The sequence below is a fragment of the Tyto alba genome, unplaced genomic scaffold, assembly GCF_018691265.1.
Source record: "Tyto alba isolate M040663 unplaced genomic scaffold, T.alba_DEE_v4.0 Super-Scaffold_21, whole genome shotgun sequence".
In the NCBI taxonomy this organism is placed as follows: Eukaryota; Metazoa; Chordata; class Aves; order Strigiformes; family Tytonidae; genus Tyto; species Tyto alba.
In genome coordinates, this window is record NW_024881295.1 from 2,432,357 (window position 1) to 2,457,502 (window position 25,146).

At 40.1% G+C, this 25,146-nt stretch overlaps 1 protein-coding gene across 1 annotated transcript; it reads left to right on the plus strand.

Annotated features, from left to right (window-relative positions):
- Window positions 1–372: 372 nt before the first annotated feature.
- On the plus strand, window positions 373–22,191 carry GALNT8 (polypeptide N-acetylgalactosaminyltransferase 8). The gene is made up of 11 exons (XM_009965519.3): window positions 373–643; window positions 3,823–4,111; window positions 6,778–6,944; window positions 8,106–8,289; window positions 10,214–10,411; window positions 13,280–13,394; window positions 16,478–16,663; window positions 17,865–18,002; window positions 18,839–18,934; window positions 19,501–19,668; window positions 21,304–22,191. Exons 1-11 carry the CDS (start codon window positions 448–450, stop codon window positions 21,481–21,483), a joined length of 1,917 nt encoding a protein of 638 aa, XP_009963821.3. The 5' UTR covers window positions 373–447; the 3' UTR covers window positions 21,484–22,191.
- The last annotated feature ends 2,955 nt before the right edge of the window (window positions 22,192–25,146 follow it).

Genomic DNA, 25,146 nt, shown 5'->3' on the forward strand with positions numbered 1-25,146 from the left:
ATGTTCAAAATTCCCCAGCTGCTAATGACCAGGAAAGATAAGACTGCCTTGCAGTTTATTCCGCCTGTCGTTGTGTGTACATGTGCTTTGTGGCACGACAGGTTTTCCGACAGCTGCCCAACAGCCCTGCACTTCCTACAGCATCACTGGAGGTGCTTGCTTGGTTCACGTGGCTCATTACACAAGCCAGTGAGAACTGCCTGCTTTCTCTGGCATTAATAACTTGTACAGATACATATAAGCATGCATGTGAAAGCACCTGTAAACTGTACCTTATCACCATCAGTTCTATGACTCATTAGACTCAGTTAATTACTTAATCTGAGCAGTTTTATCTCTCAGTGAGGTAGAGGCAATTTGAAATTGCAGTGCATTTGGAAAGACAGTGCAGACACAGAACGACAAAGTCCAACCAGCAGCAGAACACTGAGTTTCTTCAACCTTACGATGGCACCTTGGAAGAGACCACATAAAGTTGCACTGGTAATTGTGAATGCAGGTTTTGTGTGTTATCTTGTGCACTTACTGCAAGAACAAAGAAAGGGACGACTTGATTCCTTGGAAGTTAATCCTAGATTTCTGAGCCAAGAATATAACATCCTTCAGAGACTGGACCATTTGGACTGGAACATTCATAACCTCTGTAAGTAAAATGGCATGCTGCTTAAGTTTTTGAGAATTAGGTATCTAGATTTCCTGAAGGATAAAAGAATAGCTAGCAGTGATAATATTTGTTTGAGTTTCCCTGGACACTTGATTGTGGTGTTGTTTTGTTGTGTGTGTTTTATTTTTTTTTTTGTTTTGTTTTTCCTTGTAATCTTGGAAAGAATTTGAGTGAGACCTTCTCTACTCATACACAAAACACTGAAGTCTTTCAGAGTCATCATGGTGGTTTTCTGCATTTTAGACGGCTCCTGACCCTGAACTCTTTCAGAAGTGTTAAGCAATTTCAAGGTGATTGTACTAGCATACTAATCTCAGGTGGCTATTATTCCTGTCATTATTTTGATTGCCATAAAAAGCTATTTTTGAGAGAAACTGAAAATGCCCCATTTCCTCAGCCTCTGCTGTGGGGGTGAACAAGGGGAACAGTTACTCCCTCTGTCTTTTTTCCTTTGTGTACCTGGAGCACAGACACAATGGAGTTGCTGTGAGGAAAATACGTTGATGAGCTCTGAATCACCTGCTCAATTGGACTGTGTTCCCAAGTGGTATTAGCTGATATCTGCTGGCAGGACTGTGTCTCCCTCATCCCATGACATTGAAAGGACAACTGCATCCCAGCAGATGTGCTTGGATATGAGTGATATTAATTTAGAAAGGGCCTTTTCTTTCTCAGTGTTTGTGAATTTGGACCTTGTTTTCAGGTATCTGTTGTAGTTTGGACTATTGCTGAGTGGGTACAATAGAGCCATCTGAATTAAGGGGTGAAGAATCCACCTCTTTTCCTCTGAACCCCTTGATTTCCTACTTTTTTCATGTCTTTTGAATCTCATCGCCTCACAACAGTGGTAGGAGGGCTAAAGCAGCCAGAGCCCTGATGGCTGGCATTGCTTTGACTGTCACATTGTCCACATCTCCTCACACTAGAGCTAGATGCATACTATGTAGAACAGAAGAAGAAACTTTGACTGTGTTGATCACCTGAGCCTGAAACTAGCTGTTTGAAATGCCACTTGGGGCACCCTTGAACTTGCTGAGAAATTTTCCCTGTACAATTTGGTCAGGTTTAATATCCCCTATCCCAAGCACCAGTTATCCCATAATGTCACTGTTATTGCTGACAGTATGTTCACTGGCAGCTGTTCTCATGGGCAACAACAGTGGGGCATATTTTTGTAGGTTATTTTGAGACATTTGAAAGAATGCTGGAATCTTCACTTCAATACTTAGTCATGGGGTCTAATAGTTGAGTTTGGAAGGCACCTCTGAAGATGGTCTATTCTACTGATTAGTCTGCTTGAAGCATGATCAGCTGGGGCAGGTTGTGCAGGACATCATCCAGTTGGGGTTTGAATATCTTGGAGAGATAAGGATGGAGACTTATCAACCTGTCTGGTTTACCTGTTCCAGTTTTTTGTCACTTCAGCAGTTAAAAAAAAAAAAAATGTAAAAAAAAAAGTCTTATGTTTAAACGGAATTCCCTGTATTTTAGGTCCTCTTGTCCTTTCACTGGACACCACGGGGAGAATCTTCCTTTGTCTTTGCTAGTCCCTCTCATAAGATATTTATATGCATCAACATCTCCCCCACCCCCAAGCCTTCTCAGGCTCTCTCAGCTTCTCCTTGTTTAACGGATGCTCCAGCCTCATAATCATCTTAGTGTCTCTTTGAAGGATTTTCTTTCGTATGTTCACGTCTGTCTTGTACTGAGGAGCCCGGAGGTGGACACAGTACTCCAGGTGTGGCCTCACCAGTGCTGAGTAGAGGAAGGATCACCACCCTCGACCTTCTGGTGATGCAGCCCGGTGTATTGTTAGCCTTGACACAAGGGTGCACTGTTGGCTCGTGTTCAACTTGGTGTCCACGAGGACCCTCAGGTCCTCATCTGCAAAGCTGCTTTTCAGCTGGCGTTGATCCCAGGGGTTGCTTCCCGCAAGGTGCAGGGCTTTGCACCTGCCCATGTTGAACTTCATGAGGTCCCTGTTGCTCTATTTCTCCAGCCTCTTCAGGTGCCTCTGAATGGCAGCAAGACTTTCTGGTGTATCAGCCACTCCTTGCAGTTTGGTATTATGCACAGACTTGCTGAGGGCGCGCTCCACCCCATTTTCAAGGTCATTAATGACCATATTAAAACAGTACTGGAAGCAGTATTGAGCCCCGGAGGACGCCGCTAGTGACTGGCCTCCATCTGGACTCTGTGCCACTGATCACAACCTCCTGATCTCAGCAGCTCAATCTCCCTTGCTGTCCACTTACCTAGTGTGTACTTCCTCACCTTGTGCATGAGGGTGTTGTGAGAGGCGGTGTCAGAAGCCTGGTTTGAGTTCAAACAACAGCCACTCCTCTCCCCTCATTCACCAAGACAGTAATTTTATTGTAGAAAGCTTTAACTCACATAGGTTTTTCTGGGCCTTTTTCATATGGCACAGTCCAATATTGTAAATTTAGCAAGACCTTGAGAAATTAGGAGTTGCACTGTTCAAAGGTTTCTGACAGAGCAGAAGTCAAAACTGACAATAAGCTTTTCAAAAGACGTTGCAAAGGGCTTGTTTATTGTATTTACCTTCAGGAACAATGTGACCTAAACAACCTCACGTAGGCTATTTGTGCCTTTTCTTTATGGCACAATATTATGAACCTAATAAAACCTTGAGAGATTAGGGTTCACCTGTTCAAACCTTTCTGAGCAGAAGTCGAGTTTGTCCAGTAAGCTTGTTAAAGGAGGTGGCAAAGGCCTCATTTACTGTATTTACCTTCAAGATAAATATTATTTCAATAACCTGAGCTAGATAAGAATCTCTTTATGAATCATTAATACAATAATGTAACTCAAGCATAACATCAAGGAAATGTTTTGGGCCTGATTTAACAATTTTTGTGTTGTTGCTACTCCCAGATTTCTCCACTGATGCCAGTGCAGTGTCCCTTGCTTGTGCAATTGAGAGCAGAATCCGATGCAGGGTATTGTGAAATGTGAGGTTTAAAACCTGTTCTCATGGAGGAGGAAGGGTCTGGTGCTACTTTCATGTGAATATCAACTTAGCTGTAACTTCATGCATCTCTTGACCTGCCATGTTATAAGGAGAATTTGTCTCGGTTATGATGATGGAGAGTGTTCTCAGTTGCTGTTATAATCAATTCACTTTTATTTTTAATCAGCAAAATCAGTGGAAGCATTCCGTGAAGACATAAAACAAATAGAACAAGATCTGAAGCTGCAAGATAACTCCAAGACTGAAGTACGCAAAGCTGATGACATAGAGGAGGAAAAGAAGATTGTACACCGTTTGCTGTACCCAGACTCAGCGTTGTTCAAAAGCTGGGGTACAGATTTAAGGGAGGAGGAGCAAACTGTTGCACAGAATTTGTTCTTAAATTATGGGTATAATGTTTACCTCAGTGATCATCTACCTCTGGATCGACCTATCAAAGACACCAGATCTCCCAGGTACAGTATAAGCCCTCTCTACATTCGCAAGGAGACATGAAATTAAGGGGAAAGGAATCCATGTTGCTTTGGACTAAGTTAAAATTAATCTACTAACAGCTCTCAATTTGTGCTCTGTTTCTTTAGGGACTTTTCTATATTTAGGGACTTTTCTATGTTTTTTTCCCAAAGTTTGCTTAGACCTGTAATACTCCAAAGACTGAAAAGAAGTCACAACGTAGAGAAGACACTTAAGAAAAATAATATGTTAACATTATAATTGATAGAGGACTTCTAACTGTCAGTAAAAATGAGAAAAATTAACCATAGTATTCAGCAGATATGAGATATGTTTACATTTTATTTAAGCCCCAAACACAGGACATCTGAAGCATTCTTTCTCTTGTCTCTTATGTTGTCTTGTGCAAGCCACATGCTGAGATAACCAAAGTGGTGGTTTTTAACTCCCCTCCCCTCCTCGCCTTGGAAACCCCCCAAAATATAATCAATGAAGAAATAAACCCCTACATTGTAAAATTCCATCCTTTTTAACACAATGCTTGTTTCTCTTAGCGATGTTGTAGACCACAAGTGGAGGGATACCTGTACTGCTTATTAAAAGATCATTAGAAATCAAACAGGAGAGGTGACTGGAACGAATTGTTGGCTGGTTCTGTGAAGGGTGAGGGATGATTCAGCATTTGACCTGAATCTCTAATGCTCTTCTCTGTAGTACTGTAGGCACAGCACTGTTATCTTTGGTATTATAGTCAGAGACATAATGGACCAGTGACTTTGTGAGTTTTCTCATAGCCTTATTTTCTCTCTGTTTCCCTTTCAAGTTATTAAAGAGTCTAAGGATTAATTATGTGGAAAATATAATGGGGTGAACATCTAAAAGATTAAGATGTAAGTAAGCTGTCCACTTCGTAAGAGGAAGCTTGAGGGATTTTTTCCATGAATTCACTGGTTCATGAAGTCCATAGATAATACTTTTTAAGCAGACCAGGGTACTATGGGGGCTGGCATAAGTAACTGTTAAAAACCTCATTAGGAACCAAGTATCTGTTCAAAAAGCAAGCACATTTTTTTCTGTATAGTATGATATGGTATACAATTTATTGCAAAAGATAATAGTAAGCTTTACAGGACTTAACTGGTATAAATGTTCAAGAATGTCACAGATACACTGCAAGCCTACACCTTTGTACCTATGGTCACTTGAACTAAATCTGATGGATGTGGGGGGCAGTGAGGATTGTGAACTGGGAGTGAATTAACTATGTCGAACTTGGGGAAAAGGGGAGTTGTCTCACTGGCAGCCCTCGGGAAAGTGTAAAGAGCAGGTTATGCAACTTGGGTCCTCATCGCCCTGCTTAGACGGACCCAGTTTCATCTAGGGCAGACAGTAATAAGCTGCCTGTAACTGTGGGTGTCCGTGGGGCAGCGTTGCAGAGGAGAAGACCCAGGGGGACAGACCTTGTGCAGCGGTGAGGCAGCAACCCCCGCTCTGCTGGGGGATCATTTTAGAGAGCTACCTGGAGCCGGGGTGGCCGCAGGAAGCACGTGATGAGTCTGCTTGATTCCAAAGAATGAGAGAAGTGCCTGGCACTCCTCTGCTTGGCATCGTAAAGAAATACAAATACATCATAAAGATGTATTTGCAGAGACCGCCTTTTGCAGATACTGCGCTAATGGGTAATAAAGTTAATGGAGAAATTCCGACAGAAATGCATTCCATTTGTGCACGGTTGCCGCTGTAGAGGTCTACCTGGAGCATAGGCCTGTCTCTGACAGCTGCATTATGGAGCTGCCCGACTCACAGTCTGAGTACTTCTTTCATGAGCATGTTTCTAAGGGGAGGGAAGGATCAGCTTCAGAATCCAGCTACGCTCTGTTGTCTGCTCTAGGGAGAGTTAGTGCTTAGCACTACAAAGAAGACCCAGTCCTTACCATCTCCCCTGTGGCCAGGGGGTGAATGCTAATTAGCAGAGCCGACAAATATCCCAAATATATACTTTAAAAAAAATAATTAAGAAGTCTTTAACAGCAAGCAGAAAGTACAGAGGTGTTCAAATAGCAAAAACCAAGTTTGTTTCAGTATTGGGAACAATTTATTCTGGGGTTGTATAGAATTCTACAAGGCCTGGTTTACTCTGTAAGAAGGATTTTTGAAGCTCTGTCAAGAATTTCTGAAGAGATCCCTTGTCCAAAAGAATCCTTCTCGCATGTCAGTTTATAAGTATAGTTAGACCTAACTACTTCATTGCACGTACAAAGGGTTTATTATCTACTTTGCTTTTGTCTGTTGTCAAGTTTGGCTACTGTCATCTCCTTCTGTAAATGCAAAAAGACAAATTTCACTCGCATGTCCACTGCCTTGTTAGCTAATCATCACTGACCGAGTTAACTGTATTTAGTCTCAGTATTTTATAACTATTTTGGATTGAGAAACAGTAATCGTTTTAACAGAAGTTTTAACTTTACCCCAATGGTTTAGATACATACATAACACAACTCAAATGAATAACAAATCTTGGATTTGAAAATTCCTTTTTTTTTCCCACTCTCATGCAGATTTTCACTACATGTTTTAAGCCCAACATACCAACTCTGCCTTATTGAAGCTGCCTTGCTCTCTGACTTTCTTTAGAAACTGTGATGAAGTTGTTTGTCTTCTGTTACAGCTGTAAAATGAAAACATACCCGAAAGATCTTCCAACTCTCAGTGTTGTGCTTATATTTATGAATGAAGCCCTGTCAATCATCTTACGTGCAATTACTAGTATAATTAACCGAACACCTTCTCATTTATTGAAAGAAATCGTCCTGGTAGATGATTACAGCTCAAATGGTAAGTGACTCAGGGAAGACAGGAGTCTTGCTAATTTATGCCACTATTGCAATAAATGAATATTGGTGGCCTTTTGGCCACACATAGAGTAGACCACTCAAAATTAAGAAGTGAATTGAGTGCAGGAAAAAAATGAAACACCTTAATGGCCTGGAAAAAGGCAGCTAATAAGGAACAGGATGATGCTCTGCCGCTATTTGAAAATGTTAAAAATTGAAGTGGGAGACTATTTACCATCAATGGCTCATCAGGCACAGTACCACAGTAAGAGCAAGCTAAGAAAACGATCTCTGTAGGTAGCTGAAAACTCTTTGAAGAGTGGTGTCTTGGATTGTGGAAAATACTCCTAGGGGAAGCAGCGGGTGCATTCTTGCTCTTAAAACTGAGCTGAACAAAGCACTGTAAAATTGTCTGTAAGAAACAGTCACGCCCCTGGTCTTAAGGGTGGTCTTTTTCCCTTGTCTGATGAGATGTGTTTGATTTCTCATTTTTCTAAGGCTCTGTGACTGTTAGAAAAACATGTCAGTTTAGGTGGAACAAGAGTTTGAGTTTCCAAAATGATGCTAAGAGGTCTCAACTTTCTATTCTTTTTCTCTGACATTGTTCATTTTGGTTTGGTTTTGGTTTTGTTTTTTTTTTTTTTTTTTAACTTTGGTGAGGGAGTTGGCATGCCTACAGTTCTTATAAGAGCATTTCACATTTTCACAGGGCTTGTTTGTTTTCTTTTTTCTTTTCCACATGGTAGAAGATACACACAAATTACTGCACTAAGACAGCTAAATGGTTACTCTTATGGCACTCGTCTAAATTTTCGACATACTGATGTATTTGCTTATAATTTAGAAGCCATACAATAGCACTATATGTAAATGAAATTTAGGTACTTAATTGAACTCCTGGAATGGAAGCTGGTTTTAAAAATAAGCCTTCTGAATTCATGAGTACCTGAATAATGCTACCTGTTCTGCTGCAAAGAACAAATCAGGTTTTGGTCTGGAACTGGGGGAAGCTAGAAAACCATTACCTACGTAATCTTTTCCATTTCCTAATATTGATTGACTCGTTGTTGTTGTTGGGGTTTTTTGTTTGTTTTCGTTTGTGTTCTGTTTGTTTTGGTTTGGTTTTTTCTTAATTATTAAAATATGGGGGGTCTGCTTTTAGATGATCTGAAAGGACCTTTGGAAACACACATCAAAAATTACAATGCAAAGCATCCTGGGCTGCTGAAGATCATCAGACATCAGAAAAGACAAGGCTTAACACAAGCCCGGATTTCTGGCTGGGAGGCATCAACTGCAGATGTTGTTGCAATTTTGGATGCCCATATTGAAGTGAATGTGGCATGGTAAGACTATGAAGACTTGGGGGCTTCTAAGGAGGGGGAGGGAAATGGACAAGGAGTATAACTGTGTAGCTGGGACAGGCATCTCGTAAATGGTTCTCCTTTTCTGCCTGCCACATGTTAATTAACAGCCACCAAGTAATTTATTTCTGAGAGGAAAAAGGATACAGTTCCTTGTAATAAATAGGAAAGCAGACAGGTAACAGAGTAAGATGTTTAGTGAAGAGGAAGAGAGAAATGCCTACCTTCTCTGCATATTACATTTCTAGGAAAAAAAGACTTCATGTGGTGAAATAACATAAGAATGATGCAGGTTATTTAGTTCCAGTGCCAGCAGCTGTGGCCATTTATATTAGACAGCCATAATACCCAATGACTTTAAATTGGCTTGATTCTTATTCCAGCTTTGGCTGATGTTTATTTGTTGCTGCTTGTTAGTTTAATAGTGCATCGTAGTTCTGCAGGACTCTTTTTACAAATAGAGACAAAATAAGTGGCTGATGATGGATATTTACATTCTGTTGGTAGTGAATCTATGGTACAGTTTTATGTGAAATCTCTTTACATTCTCTCCCCTCTGGGTTACTGAATTCACTGGATGATTATTGTTCACATTGTCTTGTTTTCTGGAAGCAAGGTTCTTCTCCCAGCCCTTCTCAGGCCAAAATGGCTCTGTGTGGTCCAGATCCCTCATTCTCTCTCGATAACACTCCTTGTTACGGTCTTAAAGGTAATGGTGAAGTCATTTAGTTATGGCTTTCACGACTCATCGAGATAAGTTGGGCTGTCAAGAGTATGTAGGGAGAGGTAAGGTCAGTTCTTTCAGGCCTAACAACATTCGGGGTCCAGCAAAAAGACTCCCTCTGCCAGAGCCAAATAGTCTCTGACCAGGTTCTTTTAAATCTTCCACATGAGGAGGGTTTAATATTTTAATAATAAGTTTACTTATTTGAAAATTTATGAGATTTTGGTTTAGAAAAGTGATACAACAATATACTGAAATCACAACACAAGCACAATATAGAAATTGCAAGATATGGTTGAATCAGCATACAAACAGAATTCACATTACCACACTCTGTGTGTTCACCATCAAGATGCTGGGCACCTCTAGTTGCTGGGAAGGAATACATGCGTGGAAGCCAACTCAAGCATGTTGTTCTCTTCAAAGTTCATTTTTCTAGGTGTTTGATTTTTATATTCTATGCTGGGCTAAGCCACATATACACTTCCCCCATGTTGGTCTCTCTTGCTTAGGAAGGTAATACTTTCCAGTAATTATTTTTAGAATGCCATGTACATAACCCATTGACCCACCCAACTGATACTGCTGTTTATCTGCAACAGAGACCATTCTCCAGTCCCCTTGGTGTGGGGATAAATTCAGCTTCCTTTACTATATCTGTGGTCAGTCCCTATGTTCTTCTCTGAGCTTTATGAGCACGTCATCTTTGACTATGTTCTCTGAGCCTTCTTTCATTGTAGGGGTTCATTGATCGGTCACACCCTTCCCTCATACATCAGTCATGGCACTAAGGCACAGGGGAAAGATGGTGAATGATCAACCTCAGGGCTTACAACACCCCTCAGAGTCTCTTTCCTTTCTTTTTCTCTTCTTGTCCCCTCATAAAGGTATTGAAGACCCTCTGGAGCCTGTAGGAAGCAGATCCAGGTAGCAATAAACCCAGCAGGAACTTACGGTTAGCTTGATTAGAGACAGTCAAAATGCAGAAGCAGCCTAATGGAAGGGAGAATTGAGCCATGACATTAGCAATTTGGGTTACTAACACTGTCGTGTAACTTTTTGTAGAGGCCAAGATCATTGACTTAAATAACTAATCCAGTTTTAGAAACAGGTGGTAAAGTTTAGTACTGTTTATTAGATTTCCACTTCTTCAAGCTGAATAGACTCTCTTAATTTTGGTAGGGCTGAACCTATTTTGTCTCGACTAAAAGAAGACCGCACTGTTATAATATCACCAGTATTTGACAATATTCGTTTTGATGACTTTGAGCTTCTTCAGTATGCAGTGGCTGCAGACGGATTTGACTGGGCACTCTGGTGCCTTTATGAACCTTTACCAGCTGAGTGGTATGCTCTGAAAGATGAAACAGCTCCAGTCCGGTGAGTGTAAACAGCATTTGAGAGTGAGCCAAGATATATTCTATCCAGTGTAGAGAGAGGAAAATGTTTTATGGGTGGCGGGATAGATACCTATGAAACACATTATATCTAGATAGTTGGTTTGGAAGTATGGGTTGTTTAGCAGTCCTGAAAATCTCAGTCCACCAGTTGCAGGGTTGTGTTACAGGATCTGCTCTGTGCTGATCCTGCTGTCAGATTTTCGGGCAATCCCTGAGTCATTGATTTTTCTGTCTTATGTTCCTTAGCTAGGAATGTGGTAGCAATATTTATTGACTGTACAAGATGTACTGTGGCCCTTCTCCATGCTTGCCCAACAATATGGAGTGAATCTAAACTTTGCTGGACAACTGCATGTCTGAGCTATGAGGATTCACTTGGATTCAAGTTGTACAGTTTTTTCTTTGAAGATGTTGGAGTGACATATGATTACAGTCATCTTGGGCAGCCTTTTTCAACCCTTATCATTTGTGTATCACACAAAGTCAAGAAAAAGACATGAGCACAATACACACAGGTGTTATACTTAAAAAGACCCCTTACTGTTAGTCTTAGGATACAATATATTTGCCTCTGTTCCTGATGCCTTCCTTAACTGCTCAGATTAATTTATTTATTCAACACAAGATGGTTGCAGGTACTATGATACCAGCAGCCATCTCGTGATGAATTTATAAACCCATTTGTTTCCTTGTTCTACAAGGATGTCAAATGTTGTTGACTGTCCCTTAGCTATTAACAGCCATCTATCAAACAGCATTAAAAAACCCTAACACAACATAAGATATAGTCATCAGATTTTTCTAGTCCTACCTTACTTTATTGGGTTTACATAGCAAGGCTTTGTTAGTGGGGGAGGCTGCAGGGGTGTCTTCTATGAGAAGATGTGAGGGGCTGCCCCCCATGTTGAACATAGCCTGTTCCAGCTGGCTCTAAAACTGACGTGGTGCTGGCCAAAGCTGAGCTAATCAATAATGCTGGTGCTGCCTCAGTAATAATGTATTTAAAATAGGGCAAAAAAAATGTGCAACAGCTGTGAGTGAGAGGACTGAGGAAGAAATATGAGAGAAAGAGCCCTCCAGACACTGGGGCTAGTGAAGAAGGAGAGGGAGGTGCTTCAGGCACCGGAGCAGAGATTCCCCTGCAGCCCATGGAGGAGACCATCGTGAAGAATGTTGCCCCCACACATCATGCGGAGGACCATGCCAGCAACCACATGGCAGCCCAGGGAGGGACCCACGCTGGAGCCCTTAACCACACAGCTGCCCATGAAGGACCCCACGTCAAACTGGATAATCCACATGGCAGCCCGTGGAGGGCCCCGTGGATGGATATGCCAGGAAGGAAGCTGCAACCTGTGGAGAGCCCATGCTGGAGCAGGCTCCTGGCAGGAGCTACAGCCTGTGGAGAAGTGCTCGGGCAGGAGCAGGTTTTCTGGCCTATGTGGGACCCATGCTGGAGCAGTTTTCCCCTGAGGAACTGTACCGTGTGGGAAAGGACCCATTCTGGAGCAGTTCTTGAAGGACTGTATCCCATGGGAGAGCCCCACCCTGGAGCAGGAGAAAAGTGTGAGGAGGAAAGAGTGGCAGAGATGAAGTGTTATGAACTGACCAGAACCCTAATTTTCCATCCCTATACCCTGCTTGGGGCAGGAGGAGGAGATAGAAGAGTCAGGAGTGAAGTTGAACTGGGAAAGAAGAAGGGGGTGGAGGGAAGGTGCTTTACTTTTGGTTTTGTTTCTTTTGCTATCCTCTTTTATTTTTAATTAGCAAGAAATTAAATTAGTATTCCCCAAGTTGAGTCTGTTTTGCTGGTGATGGTAACTGGTGAATGACCTCCCTATCCTTATCTCAACCCATGAGCTTTTTCACCTTCTTATCTTCTCTGTCTTGCTGAGAAGGGTGAATGAGAGACTGGTTTCCTGGACACCTAGTGACAACCAGCCAAGGTTAACCCGCCATACTTATTTATATAAAGGGCTTTAAAATTTACTGTGTAGTTCCTGAGAAAGAAAGACACCATGAAAACATTTGAAAATAATGTATTGTGTTGTCAGATGAGAAGGCAGATTTCTTCATTTGTGTAATACTGTACCTGGTAGCCAAGAATTGGAGATAGGTCTGCACAGGTTCCTAGATAATAAACTATGGGTGAAATTGGCATGTGTATGTATTAAAAATATCATATAGTGAGCATTAATCATTTGGGCAGGAGAATGGAATGAAAGCAAGCCAAATGTAGGTTAAAGAATATTTCATGGGGGATTTGGACAATTAGACCAGAGAAAATAGAAGTGGGTTTGTTGATAGAGAATGGGCATATCAAAAAAGTACCAAATTCCCTTTCAGTCCCCTTTCCCACACCTCTAGGATGGATTAATCCACAGTGGAATTGGTTCTGCCAAACAATCGCCTCGTCTGTCTTTCAAAATCTCAATTGACAGTGAGTGATTCCACAATCCCTCTTGGCAATGGGCATTAATGTTTAAGTTTCCTTAATGTTAGGTAAAATTTCATAATGCCTGACCTCATTCTTCCTTATTGCAGTTTAATCTGATTTCTTTCTTCTTGCTTTAAATATGAGAAAGTTGTTGTTACATTTCCTCTCAAAATAGATCTAATTCTTTAAAAAATACTAGATCACACTTTTTAGACTACTGATTAAGTTATTTGCTGTCTTCTGTGTTCTTGAATGTTGATCCACATGTTGTTCTGAATTAAATCTGTTACTTTCTCTTGGATACAGCTGGAGTCCTTCTGGTGGAAGTTCAAGATGTGACTGATGGCTAATTGACTCTACTTATTTCTGTCATTGCTACTTCTTTCTAATTTTACTTGTTTGGTTCTTCAGGAGCCCATCTATAATGGGGATTCTTGCTGCAGATAGGAAATTTCTGGGTGAGATTGGTGTACTAGACAGTGGAATGAACATATATGGAGGAGAAAATGTGGAACTTGGCCTGAGGGTAAGCTTATTTTTTAATATTTTTCTGAAAGACAGTGAAAATCAGCATGCAATTTTTTTTGAAAGCACTCAGACTGCTGACTATAGTCCAATGCATAATATGGGTTAATATTTCAGAGCAATTATTTTTTATTTTGGGTACCAAAGGGAAGTAATAGATTTCCAAAAGTGTTTAAGACTCATCAGCAGGCTTTTGTTGATACTTCTTAAGGATTTTGCCTATTGACACAAAGAACCTAGTTCACTGAGGAAATACCGAGATACCGAGTCTTGTAAGATGTTCTATGCAGAGCAGGAGAGCAAGATAAGATCAAGTTAAATGAAGTTATCTATTAGGAAAAACAAAACAAAAAACAAATCAAAACCAGAAAGAGGTCTGTCTGCCCTAGAAGGTAATGTGTTCTCCAACTTTGTCTTCAATCAAGAATGGAGGAGTTTTAGGTTTTTGTTTTGTTTTTTCCTTTTTCCTTTTTTTTTTTTTTTTTTTTTTTTTGTTCTCCTCCAGAACAGTTTTATCTGGAGTGTCTAATTAATAGGGAACATGTTAGAGCACTTAAAATTCTATTGATGAGTCTTTTTCAAAAGTAGTCATGGTTGGAGATATTCTAGAAGACCTGAGAAGAAAAAAAAAATGAATATAGCACTTATCTCTATAAAGAAGAAAAAGGATGGTAGGATGTGAGAATTATAAACCTGCTAGCAAGACTTAAACATCTAGGAAAAAAGAGTTTCATTATTCTCTTTCTCTGTAAACATGAAAACTAGGGGGATTTGAAAAAAGTCAGTAACCAGTTTCAAAACAAACATGAGGAAGAGGTATTTCATTCTTCCAGTAGTAGACCAGACTAACAGATTAGAAGCAGAACTCCTTGCAAATGGTATTATGGGTCTTAAAATCTTGCAGACGTTTGTGGGGAAGCTGAACAGTCATGGAAGAAAAATCTACTCAGAGTTAGTAAACAGAAGTAAATCACAGGAATATGCAGAAAGTTCCCTGACCTTAAAATAACTGAGAGCTGTGAGAGGTAACACATGTACTTGTCTTGTTCTTAACCTTCCCCAGGAATAAGCTTGAAATTACTTTGGGATGCAGAATGCTAGGCTAGATGGACCATTGGTCTGGTAGGGGCATTTCCTCATGGTCTTACAGCTTTTTCTTCTTTGTTCTGGTATCTATTAGTAAACACATAAAAGATAATACAGACAACATATATTTGTCCGAACAAATCATGTCAAACAAATCTAGGCTTTTTTTTTTTTTTTTTTTTTTTTTTTTCTTTCCCTGTAACAGGGTAGCATATTTTATGCAAAGAAGACAAACATCAGCATTTAGGAGAAACATGAGGAATAAACAGCTGCAGAGGTGTAGGCTGGGGAACATCCAGCTAGAAAAGAGCTGTGAGTAACAGACTTTGTATGAGTCAACGTGGCTCTGCAGCTGGATGGGAAATGATGGCATTGATGATCTTTCTTTTCTACTGCTAAGTTCTCTTTTGGAGTTGTGTTTTGAGTTCTGGGACCATACATCAGTAAATATGTGGAACAATTAAATAATCTGAAGGAAAGGAAAGAGGACAAATAGAGTTCCTCCAATATATGACATTATAGCAGAAATAGGCCTAAATGAGGTTTTCTGATTTTATAGAATGGTTTGGGTTGGAAAGGATCTTAAAGATTATCTAGATCCAACACCCCTGCCATGGGGGGCTGGAACTAGACCAGGCTGTTCAAATAATCCCCGTCCAACCTGGCCTTGAACACTTCCAGGGAGGAAGCATCCACAACTTCTGTGCAACCTGTTCCAGTGTCTCATCACCTCATAGTGAAGAATTTCTTCTTTATATCTAACCTAAATCTACCCTCTTTCAGTTTAAAACTTAGCCCCTCATCCTATCCCTATACTCCCTGATAAAGAGCCCTTCCTCATCTTTCCTTTAGGGTCCCTTTAAGTACTGGAAGGCTGTTATAAGGTCTCCCTGGAGCCTTCTCTTTTCCAGGCTGAAGAGTCCCAGTTCTCTTGGCCTGTCCTCATAGGGGTATAGTCATCTGATCATCTTTGTGGCCTCCTCTGGATTTGTAGAAGAGAAGATCAAGAGGAAACGTAGCAACCATCATCCAAACGTGCTGAATGCTGTGTTAAACAAAACCCCTGTGTGTAAGGCATCACACTGAGTTATGTCGATGTACTAACTTGGGTTGATACAATATTGAAGGTGTTGACAGATTTCTCCATTACTCGTGGTAGACATGGCCAAAGACACCATGCTTCAGATTCTGTGAGACTGAAATGTCACGTCATACACCTCATGTCTTGTGAATCAGACTGTGAATTAATATTTCAGTTCTGTTGCATGAACAAACATTTACACTTTAATATTTATTACCCTGCACCGTTCTCAGTGGTGGCAATGTGTGTCTACTCTGTAGTCATTTACGAAAATGCTGGAGGTGAAAATAATGGAGAATCAGTTCAGTTAAAACACAAAGATTGGGTGTGTTTGTTCTGGACCTTCTGTGCTTTTGAAGCATTAATTGTGGCCTGCTTAGGTATCTGCTTGAATTTCATGTAGGTATTTTCCAGGAATTCACTGATTTTTTTTAATTTCTCTTCATTTCTCCCTGGTGTATAAGATTTTGCAGGGCCAGTTTTGCTTTTGATATGTCCTGGGCAATGTTACTGCTTTTGAAGGATTCAGGCCCATAGCCACCATGGTATTTAGCAGTCTAGCTCCTAGTGAGATCAGCTGTAGGTACGTGCCAGTTTGCCTTTGTGTATCTACGTCAACTGACCCAAGTGCTTTGCCACAGGCAACTGGTGAGTAGTTTTGTTAATACTGATGGCAAAGAAAAAGAAGGAAGAATATGCCTTTACTTTCCTGGACCTGCGATAGGACTATACACAGTAGAAATGAAAGGCATTGAAAAATTCTTTTCATTCCCCCAAGCCAGGACATAGAGCTTTGAATGCTGAGGGCATGCCAGTTTATCTGGTGGGGGGAGCAGAGATGGGAGCTCTTCAAGAAAAAATGCAAAGAGTTTGAATAAATAGGTAACTTTGCCTCAAATTCTCTCTTCTTGACCTAGGCCTGGCAGTGTGGAGGTAAAGTAGAAGTGCTGCCCTGTTCAAGAATCGCTCATTTAGAAAGAGCTCACAAGCCTTACTTGCCAGACTTGAGCATCGCAGTGAAACGCAACGCCTTGCGGGTGGCTGAAGTATGGATGGATGACTACAAGTACATGGTTTACTTTGCATGGAATCTTCCAATTGAGGTGGCAGTGTTTCTCTGTGTTTCAAATTGGAATCCAGAGTCCAACAGTGGTCAAATTAGGAGCACATGGTCACAGAAAAAGAGGCGTAGTGTGGTTATAGGAGTCATTGCAGGAAAAAAAAATATATATATTAATATTGATATGTTAATAATTATTGATATGGTGAAAGGGGAAAATCTTCTAGCAACCTTGGAAGGTTGAAAAAATGGTAATACCAGGAAATGAAGAACTTTTCTTTAATAATAATAGTCTAAATCCTTTAAATTACAGTTGTTTTTTTTTTTTTTTCTCGTTTCGATTAACTTCAGTACTTCTGAATATGGTTATAACTTTTCTCCTGTACAAACTGTTGAAGATACTGGAAGTGTCAAGACCAGGTCATCTGAATATTGATCATTTCAGTTAATAAAAGAAAACTATGAATTTTCCTAGCCTGCATTTCAGTGGATTTATGAATCTAATGAAGATTAGCCTCCTACTTCTTTGTGTTTTCTTGAATAGATACTAAAGAAACAAATCAAAATATGTAGTGATATTGCATAAGTTAAAACTTCAAAACAATAAACTTCCCCATTAATTCACTTTTACTGTAAATATTTGGAATTTTTCATGTGAAAATGACAGTCATCAAAGACTGTTCAAGTCTATTTGAAATTCCTAACCTAATTTATTCAGGCCACAGACTGTATTTTTATAGAACTGCTTAAAGACAGGGTATAAACTCCTGTTGGACTGATCTCTAACAAACTTTCCTGCTGGAGCTGTTTCACTTTGTATAAGAAGTTACATAGTCTTGGAAACAACCATTTGAATCTCGATTGCTCCCGCATGAGATGAGCATCACAGTCAACAGACCACTGATCAAACTAAGGTTGTTAACAAGCTCTGCCTTGTTTATCACTTTGAGATAAATGATTTTTTTATCAGTATGAAATAGGGAAACTACTTCCTAACCATATGCAACTTGGATATTCTTTATATTTATGAAGTCATAGCATGTTTGTTTTTCAGTAATTTATTGGCGCCTTTAGACAAAATATGTTCTGAAATTCTGAAGTTTAAGAAAATGTACTTTTTTAAAAATTCACTTTTAAATATATCCTTTATGTTACAAATAGACGATATGGAGAAATAAGTCTGTATTTTCCCGAATTCCTCAGGCCACCTTAATGTTCTGAAATTAAATATGGTGTTCTTACAGAATCCTGGAATAGACTTTGGAGATGTTTCTTCCAGAAAAGAGCTAAGGAAAAAACTGAACTGTAAAGGCTTTGACTGGTACATAAAAAACATTTACCCTAATTTAATATTTCTTCCCAACATTGTTGGCTATGGAACAGTAAGTATTGAGTCTATTTATTTGAAATATGGAACAACTCATTAGCTCTATTTTTATGAAGAATTGTGAACACTGTTTTGCTGATTACGATATATTTTCCCACAAACTTTAAAAAGACTTTTACATGTCTTTCTAGACACTAAATTTTTCTAAAGTCTTTTTCATATTAATTATCAGTCTAGGATTTCTAAATTGTGTTTATTGTGTATGTACTGATGGGAGTACAACAGTAGTTTGGGAAAGTGCTTAACATGCATGTATGTGTTACTGCATTTAAAACTCATCTATTGACCAACAAGAATGGATCAATATCTTCTTGTAAGGGCCTGAATTTTTCAATGGAATAGTATGGATTTTCTTCTGTAGTGGTTAGCAGGATAATGTGGAAAACAGGTAGACACGAATCAAGATTGCATGCAATACATTGGAAGTCAGGCCACTATTTTCAAAAGAGAGAACTAATCATCCAGGCTGCAGTGGCTTCTTAATATAGGTAGGCATTTTCTAGACCCAAGCTTATATACCTTGATGGAGCTGGGCAGTTGGTACTCACCCGTTTGGAGCTGCCTGGTGACCTCTGAAATGGTGCTACATAGCACAATGTCAATGGGTCTTTGAACCTTAGATTCGCTTTTGATTTTTGCCGTGATTAATCATTTCTACAAAGGTGATATTAGATTTATTTTCTAAACCCATATTTTATCTTCTACTTCAGGATTCGATGCAGAGCTCTGAACAAAGTAACCTTGCTCTCAGGACAGTTTCTAAAATTAGTGGTGAGGAATTGAAAGCAGGATCGCTGATCCTCACGGTAAATTTCCTGGTTTATTCTGCAGATGAAAAACACGTTGAAAGAAGACATCTGTATTGATCAAGGGCCTGTCCCTGGAAACACACCAATTATGTATCCCTGTCATGCATACTCACCACAGGTAATGCAAGCAATTGATCAGATTTTTGCATATGAGCTGTTGCTAACTGTTCCTTTCAGTCCTCCACAGGTCCATGAAATAGGCACTTCAAACCTATTATCTATGGAATATTAACCTTTACTTTATTAAATTCTGTTCCTTAGTGCAACTGGCAGCAGAGCAGATTCCTGTGGAGATGTAAGTGCATTAAACTAAGGCTTTTGGCTTAACCTTGTCAAAAAATTGTGAGACTTCATGTTGATGCCGATTGATCTGGTTGATTAACAGATCAGTGGGATGAATGGGAGAGAGGTGGAGCTCTTCCTCACACCTCACTGCCTGTCCTCTCAGTAGGAGGGAAGCTAAAGATTACCATTCCATTGCAAGCATCTTGCTTTATTTCATTGGAAAGCAGAAAGATGTATAGGGCCAAATTCATCCTAGTTTAATTAATGAGAGATCAGTGAATGGTGGTGCTGCACAGCTGGTACCTCTCAATATCAGTTTTTGAACTGTCTGCTATCATCTGTTGTTGAGATTTCCTTGGTATCTTAATTCACTGACAGTAGTGTCACCTTCCCTTTCAGCACATCTTTTATCACAGCACTGGAGAAATGTATGTAGGAGGTTTACGGGCCCGGCAGAATACAGTTGATAGATGCCTAACAGACCCTGGGAATGGGGACCTACCAGTTTTAGAGCAATGTGATACAGCTGTGAATAAAGGCCTGAATTTGCACTGGGATTTTAAGCAGGTAGGTGGCTTCCTATATCCTCACATTTCAATAGGCTTTCCCTTTATAATGAATCCTTAGACACTTGGCTTGCAAAGATATTTGCTTCTGAGTAATGTTGCCTCAATTTCAAGACTTGCAGGTGCCACTGCAAGAGTTACAGTGAAGGGTATTGATTCTTTAGGGATGTGTGATGTTAAAAAAGGGGGGATGGTTACACAACCGAAGCTGAGTTAACAGAATTTAAGCAGTTTTCACTTGTTATCTGAACCATAGCCACTTATTTGTCTAACTGTATGTCTGTCTTGATAGAATCAGCTGGTTTGAGCCTTTACTTAAAGGTTTAAGTCTTAATTTTTATCTGGGCTGGCTAAAAACATTCACTTGCTCAGTTATCACAGGTCAGCTAATGGGCAGGAAATGTGCAAGCCCAGGTGCCTCGGTAGCTTTTGATGGTATGACTATACATTGTGAACTCTCTCCGCTGCCTGTCTTCCAGCCTTCTCATGGGACCTGCTGGTCTTAGGGGAAAAAGTGAGCTGATGCCTCATCCTGCTCACTCCCTGGTACCATCTTCTGTACCAGTGTCTGAGCATGAAAATAACTGTTGAAGGTCAGGCCAGGTTCATATTTTCAGGGCTCAGGTTACAGTTGGTGATTAGAGCCATCGCACCGTGTTCACTTGTCTCCATGCTGATATGCTTAGGATTCCAAGTGATGCTTTCACGTTCTGTATTCTGTGCTGCTGAATTCAGAATATGATAATGCTAGCTTAGTCAGCTAGTCTGAGAGAGATACTGCCATGCTGCTGGGGCAGGATGAACGGGCAGCAGTAATAATGGTGGAGGGAGAGATGGGAAAGGAAGCCATGCAGCTTCTCCCTTCTCAGGCAGTTCAAACTTTATTAGCTTTCTGTAATTAATAATTACTTAATTTTACATGTAATGTATGGGCCTCTTTACTGTATCCCCCCTCTCAGTAAAAAACGAAGCAGGAGACAAATCTTGTGAGAGAGTGGTAGAGAGTAGAGGAGTTGAATTGGTGAAAGACAAAGGTTTCAGTGATGTGCACCAAATAATATAGACCTACGCAGTCTCTAAAAATTCCACTAACATGGGCTTTCCTTTGTCTGGTCTGTAACAACAAAATTTAGAAAAAAGTGCAGATATGTTTCTGGAGGATCTAGACTCACCTTAAAAGTAAACCTTCAGTTCCTTGTGTGCATCAAGCATTATCATAGTGAAACAACTGGCTGCCTGAGGGAGCCGGGTGAGATCCTGTTTGCTGTGGTGGCCAACCCCTTGGGAAAAGCCTAATTTCCGGCATGATGAGTTGACTTAATCACACCCCAGCCCATTCACAATAGTCCTGAAATATTGACTTAGAGATAAGAGATTAATATTCTTACCTGTTATTAGCTCTCTTCTTTCAAAACAGGATACAGTACAGATACAAAATAAACCTCTAAATATATTTTAATATGACTTGGAGTTTCATAAGCATCATTAGCCTGAGGAAAACACAGCATCTTCCTTTCAGGTCTATGACCTACTAGTGTTTCTCAGACACATTTGTAGAGGCCAAGAGACTTGCTTCCTGACTGAACACTAAATTTATAAGCCTTCAGGTTCTCTCATATTTCCCTTCCTTTTGCAGGGATCAGCCGTAATCAACAGGAGCACTACAAGATGCCTTGAAATCACAGCAAACGATCTGGTTTCTTACAGACTCGTAATGCGGGCCTGCACAGGACAAAGGTGGAATATCCAACACACAGTCAAGGACTGGGGAAAGACAAAAGACCTGGAACAGAAGAGAGAGCACTCAAAGCATTGACTAGGGGACATTTTTCCTTGAAAATTTCTACATTCATAATGCAGCACTGAAAGCTGCATCACTAGAGAGAAACGGCTATGTCTAAGAGTGCTTCAACCCACCTGAGATCCTTACGTTGTCCTTTGGAAGTGCCTGTCTCTGCTCATTAATGGAAGACCAGTGTAAGGTCTTTAACTTTCTAACTTTGCCATTTCAGTTAGATATGAAAATTCAGAAGAAATTAAAGCAGGTCTGACTTCCTCTCGTACACAGAGTTTATCTCAGGCTGGATTGGACCATTTCTCTTGTCCTGTGTCATATAGATAATGCAAAACTTCTTGTCAAGTTGTGCTCATGCTAGTATGTGAAATGAAATACATCCCTGTTCTGTCCCTATAATTTGCCTGAACATAATTCAGTTTCTCGGTAAAGTTTATTAGATTCATCAGTGTGCCACACTAAGGCTGTTTTATATTTACCTGTGTGAAGCTGGTTTGTGCCAGCCAGGTGGAAGCATGCATAAAATCCAGTCACACCCTTGGAAACAAGAGGATTCGACTCCATAGTTTCCAAAAACCAATACGAGGACAATGCAGTAGAGTTTATGTCTGTCAACGAAACTAAATAAAATACAGTATGAGTTGCTAATGAGATGCAACTTCCAGGTAGACACGATGTGAGTCCTCATAGAAATAGGGTTAGGTGGAACTGGCTGTCCTAATTATTAGAGTAACCACTCCCAGGACCTGTGCTTATTTGTTAAAGGGAACTCCTGTAAAATAAACTCATTGAAACTATATAGAGTTTCAGCCTGAAGTAATTTTATTTATTAAAAGGGTGCCAAGCATTTTATTGGAATAGAAAGTATATTCAGGTTTTGTTTAGATATAATCCAATGTAATTTGTTTTTTCCTTTCTAATTTCTCTGTAAACTTGATGCAAACAATCTGCCCCTGATATTCAGAACTAGAATTGGACAAGCTCTTAAAGGATAGGGTTAGGTCCTTTTGGTCTGTATTTTTCTGTTCTGGAAACTGATTGTTAAAAGGGTCACATTTTAACCAGGTTGGATTTAAATTTCTGAAATCAACTTTTATTCCCACGTCCTGAGTCAAAGCCAAAGACACTGAAGAGAGAGGAATGGTTGTTTTCTGCGTTTTCAACGATGTGTCTTACCAAAGTCAAAGGACTAGTAATTGGCAAGCACAATGAAGACAGTTGGAATTTTGCTAGTAAAACTGAAATGATAATCTGGCCTATTGGTGATGATGAATAAAAAGTGTTTATGTAATCATTTTTGATCTTAATATGCCACTTCAATACAATGTAATGGACATTTGAAGAATTTTGTTTTGAACTTAGAATTTAGAAAACACCAAAATGTTGCAGGATGTCTAGATTTTCTGGTTCTTAATGTACGGCCTCTAATTATACAGAGGGGCCAACACCGAAGCAAAATACTTCAAATATTTTGATTTATCTCAAGTATGAGTTATTTCAGTTTCTTGAATATCCTCTGCAAATGTGACATTTTGGCTAATTTTGTAATGGGGAAGATAGTAGCCATAAGAGAACTCAATTTTCAGACTAGTACTTTCTGGTGGTGCTTGGTGAGACAAATAGCAATTCAATGTTTTCAGCACTACAGTAGTAATACATGGCTCTCACTGGTAATACTTATGAACTTGTAAATTCACTGCATGCTGAAGCAACTGGTGCGCGATTCCTCAGCAAGTCGGCAGTAGAGGTGGGACTCCACTGCCATGTTGTGTCACAAGAAGGCAGCTACGACTGCAGCACAGAATAGAGCGGGATCCCTTCTTGACCTGAAAACCAGTCACTAGCCGAACTTTCAGGAATGCAGAAAATCACCTCAGCTCCTGCAAAATGAGACCAGAGTACTGCAGCACTGCTGAAGACAGGTACTAAATAATAACATAATAGGCAGGAGTTTTAATGGGTGTGTAGCTGCAAAGGAATGGGACAGTTTAATTCAGAGCAAATATATAAAAATAAAAAAGGACCAATGTACATACTACTGGGCAGATAGGCCCTAATGGCCTCTGCAGAATAGTAAAGCTTTTCTGCTTGGTTTTGTGCTCAAGCAAACTTGGCTTTACTACATACGCAACAGAAATCCACCTTGGGAGAAAGACTTAGAAGAGGAAAAAAGTTTTGTTTTTTTTTTTTTTTCTTTAGTGTCTGGTGGAATGGGGACAAGAGCTAGTCTGGAGACAGGAATATTTAAGAGGCTATTAACTGTCAATCTCTTTAAGAGGAAACAATCAGAGAACAGACAGAATCATTTAATCTGTCACCAGGGGATTTGTTTAGTTCTGACCAAACGATAGGTGGTGGAACTGTAATAATCAATAAGATAATTAGAAACCCCACTGCTTTCATTCACTTTTTTTTTTCCTGACTTTAGAAAAGTCATGAGGCAAATAGGTTTGCCTCCTCATTTTCCTCCCTTTCTGTGAAACTAGCCCTTCTGAAACCCTAAGTGTGTGTGTTATCAGTGGGGTATAGCACTCTGCTTCCATTGAAGGTAATCCAGTCAAGATCAGTGGGCAACCTTTAAACAAATGATTATTTAAATTCTATGCCTTGTGTCAAGAGCAAGAGGATCTTATTGGGCACAGGAAAGTTTGGCAGAAAAATGATAATTTTCAGAAATCTAGATGGTTTACTACTTGTTTCACCTGTTTGCCACTATGCCTGTCCCTGTCACAGCCCATTTTTTCAATTCCCACAAAAGACACAAGTAGCTCACTTTGTTCTCTGGTTTGATTTGATACTCCTGGGCTTTGTTCACTCTATTTAAGCTGCTATATACCTGTTTTTCTGCACACATCTTCCAGCACAATGTGTTTTTCAGCTACATAACCTATGAATGCATGATTCTTGAGATTTTCAGCAGACTCGGAGCCTTTTTCTCTTCTGCTGAGAGATCCAGGTGAGGTGAGGACATCTGCCAGTTTGACAATTAATTGCCAGCACCAAGAGGACTGAAGGGTAGAAGGGCTGAGAGTCAGCCACCCAGAAACCCTCTGTAAACTGTGCAAGCCAGAAGACTGCCGAGGGGATAGTGGGTCCATCATTCATACCGGGTGGATCAGGGTTGTGTTCTGTCCCTCGTGCCTGGAAAGCTTGGCACTGGCGCTTTGTGTAAAGCTTTGTGCTTGAAACTGTGCCCTAACAGTGCTTCAATATTCACCTCAACTGCCTGTAAGCAAATGTGATTTCAGCAATTCTTTTGTACTTCCCCAACACTGGTAAATTCTGTCTACTCAGATATGGCAGTTATCAGTCATGTTTGTAATCTCAGATTAGATTTCAAGCTGGTTTTTTTCTGGGTTTTGGGAGACTTGCTGTTACTTCAGAGCATGTTTTTCCATCTGTTCGCTGTGAATTTACTTTCAGCCCCTAGTCCTCCCAAACTCTCTGCCCAGACAAGACAAAATGGTACCTTACAGCCCGTGTGTTTGCCTGCAGAATTTCCTAGAAATGTACCATCTGTTCCTAAGTGCCCAAAGCAACAATGATAATTGTAGAACCTTTGAAGGAAAATCATGCTTACTTGAGCCCTACTGTGGTGAACACATAGAGCTCTGAGTTCTGTATCGTGATAGCTGTTTGCTTTTAATGACTTGTATTTGTTACAGTGGTTCAAAGCAGACTTGC

What these genes read in the sequence shown, in the direction of transcription:
- GALNT8 (XM_009965519.3), top strand. Translation starts at nt 448, where the DNA reads ATGGCACCTTGGAAGAGACCACATAAAGTTGCACTGGTAATTGTGAAT. An exon ending in AAAGACACCAGATCTCCCAG is followed by an intron (nt 4,112 to 6,777) that starts GTACAGTATAAG and finishes CTTCTGTTACAG; the next exon opens with CTGTAAAATGAAAACATACC. An exon ending in TGCACTGGGATTTTAAGCAG is followed by an intron (nt 19,669 to 21,303) that starts GTAGGTGGCTTC and finishes TTCCTTTTGCAG; the next exon opens with GGATCAGCCGTAATCAACAG.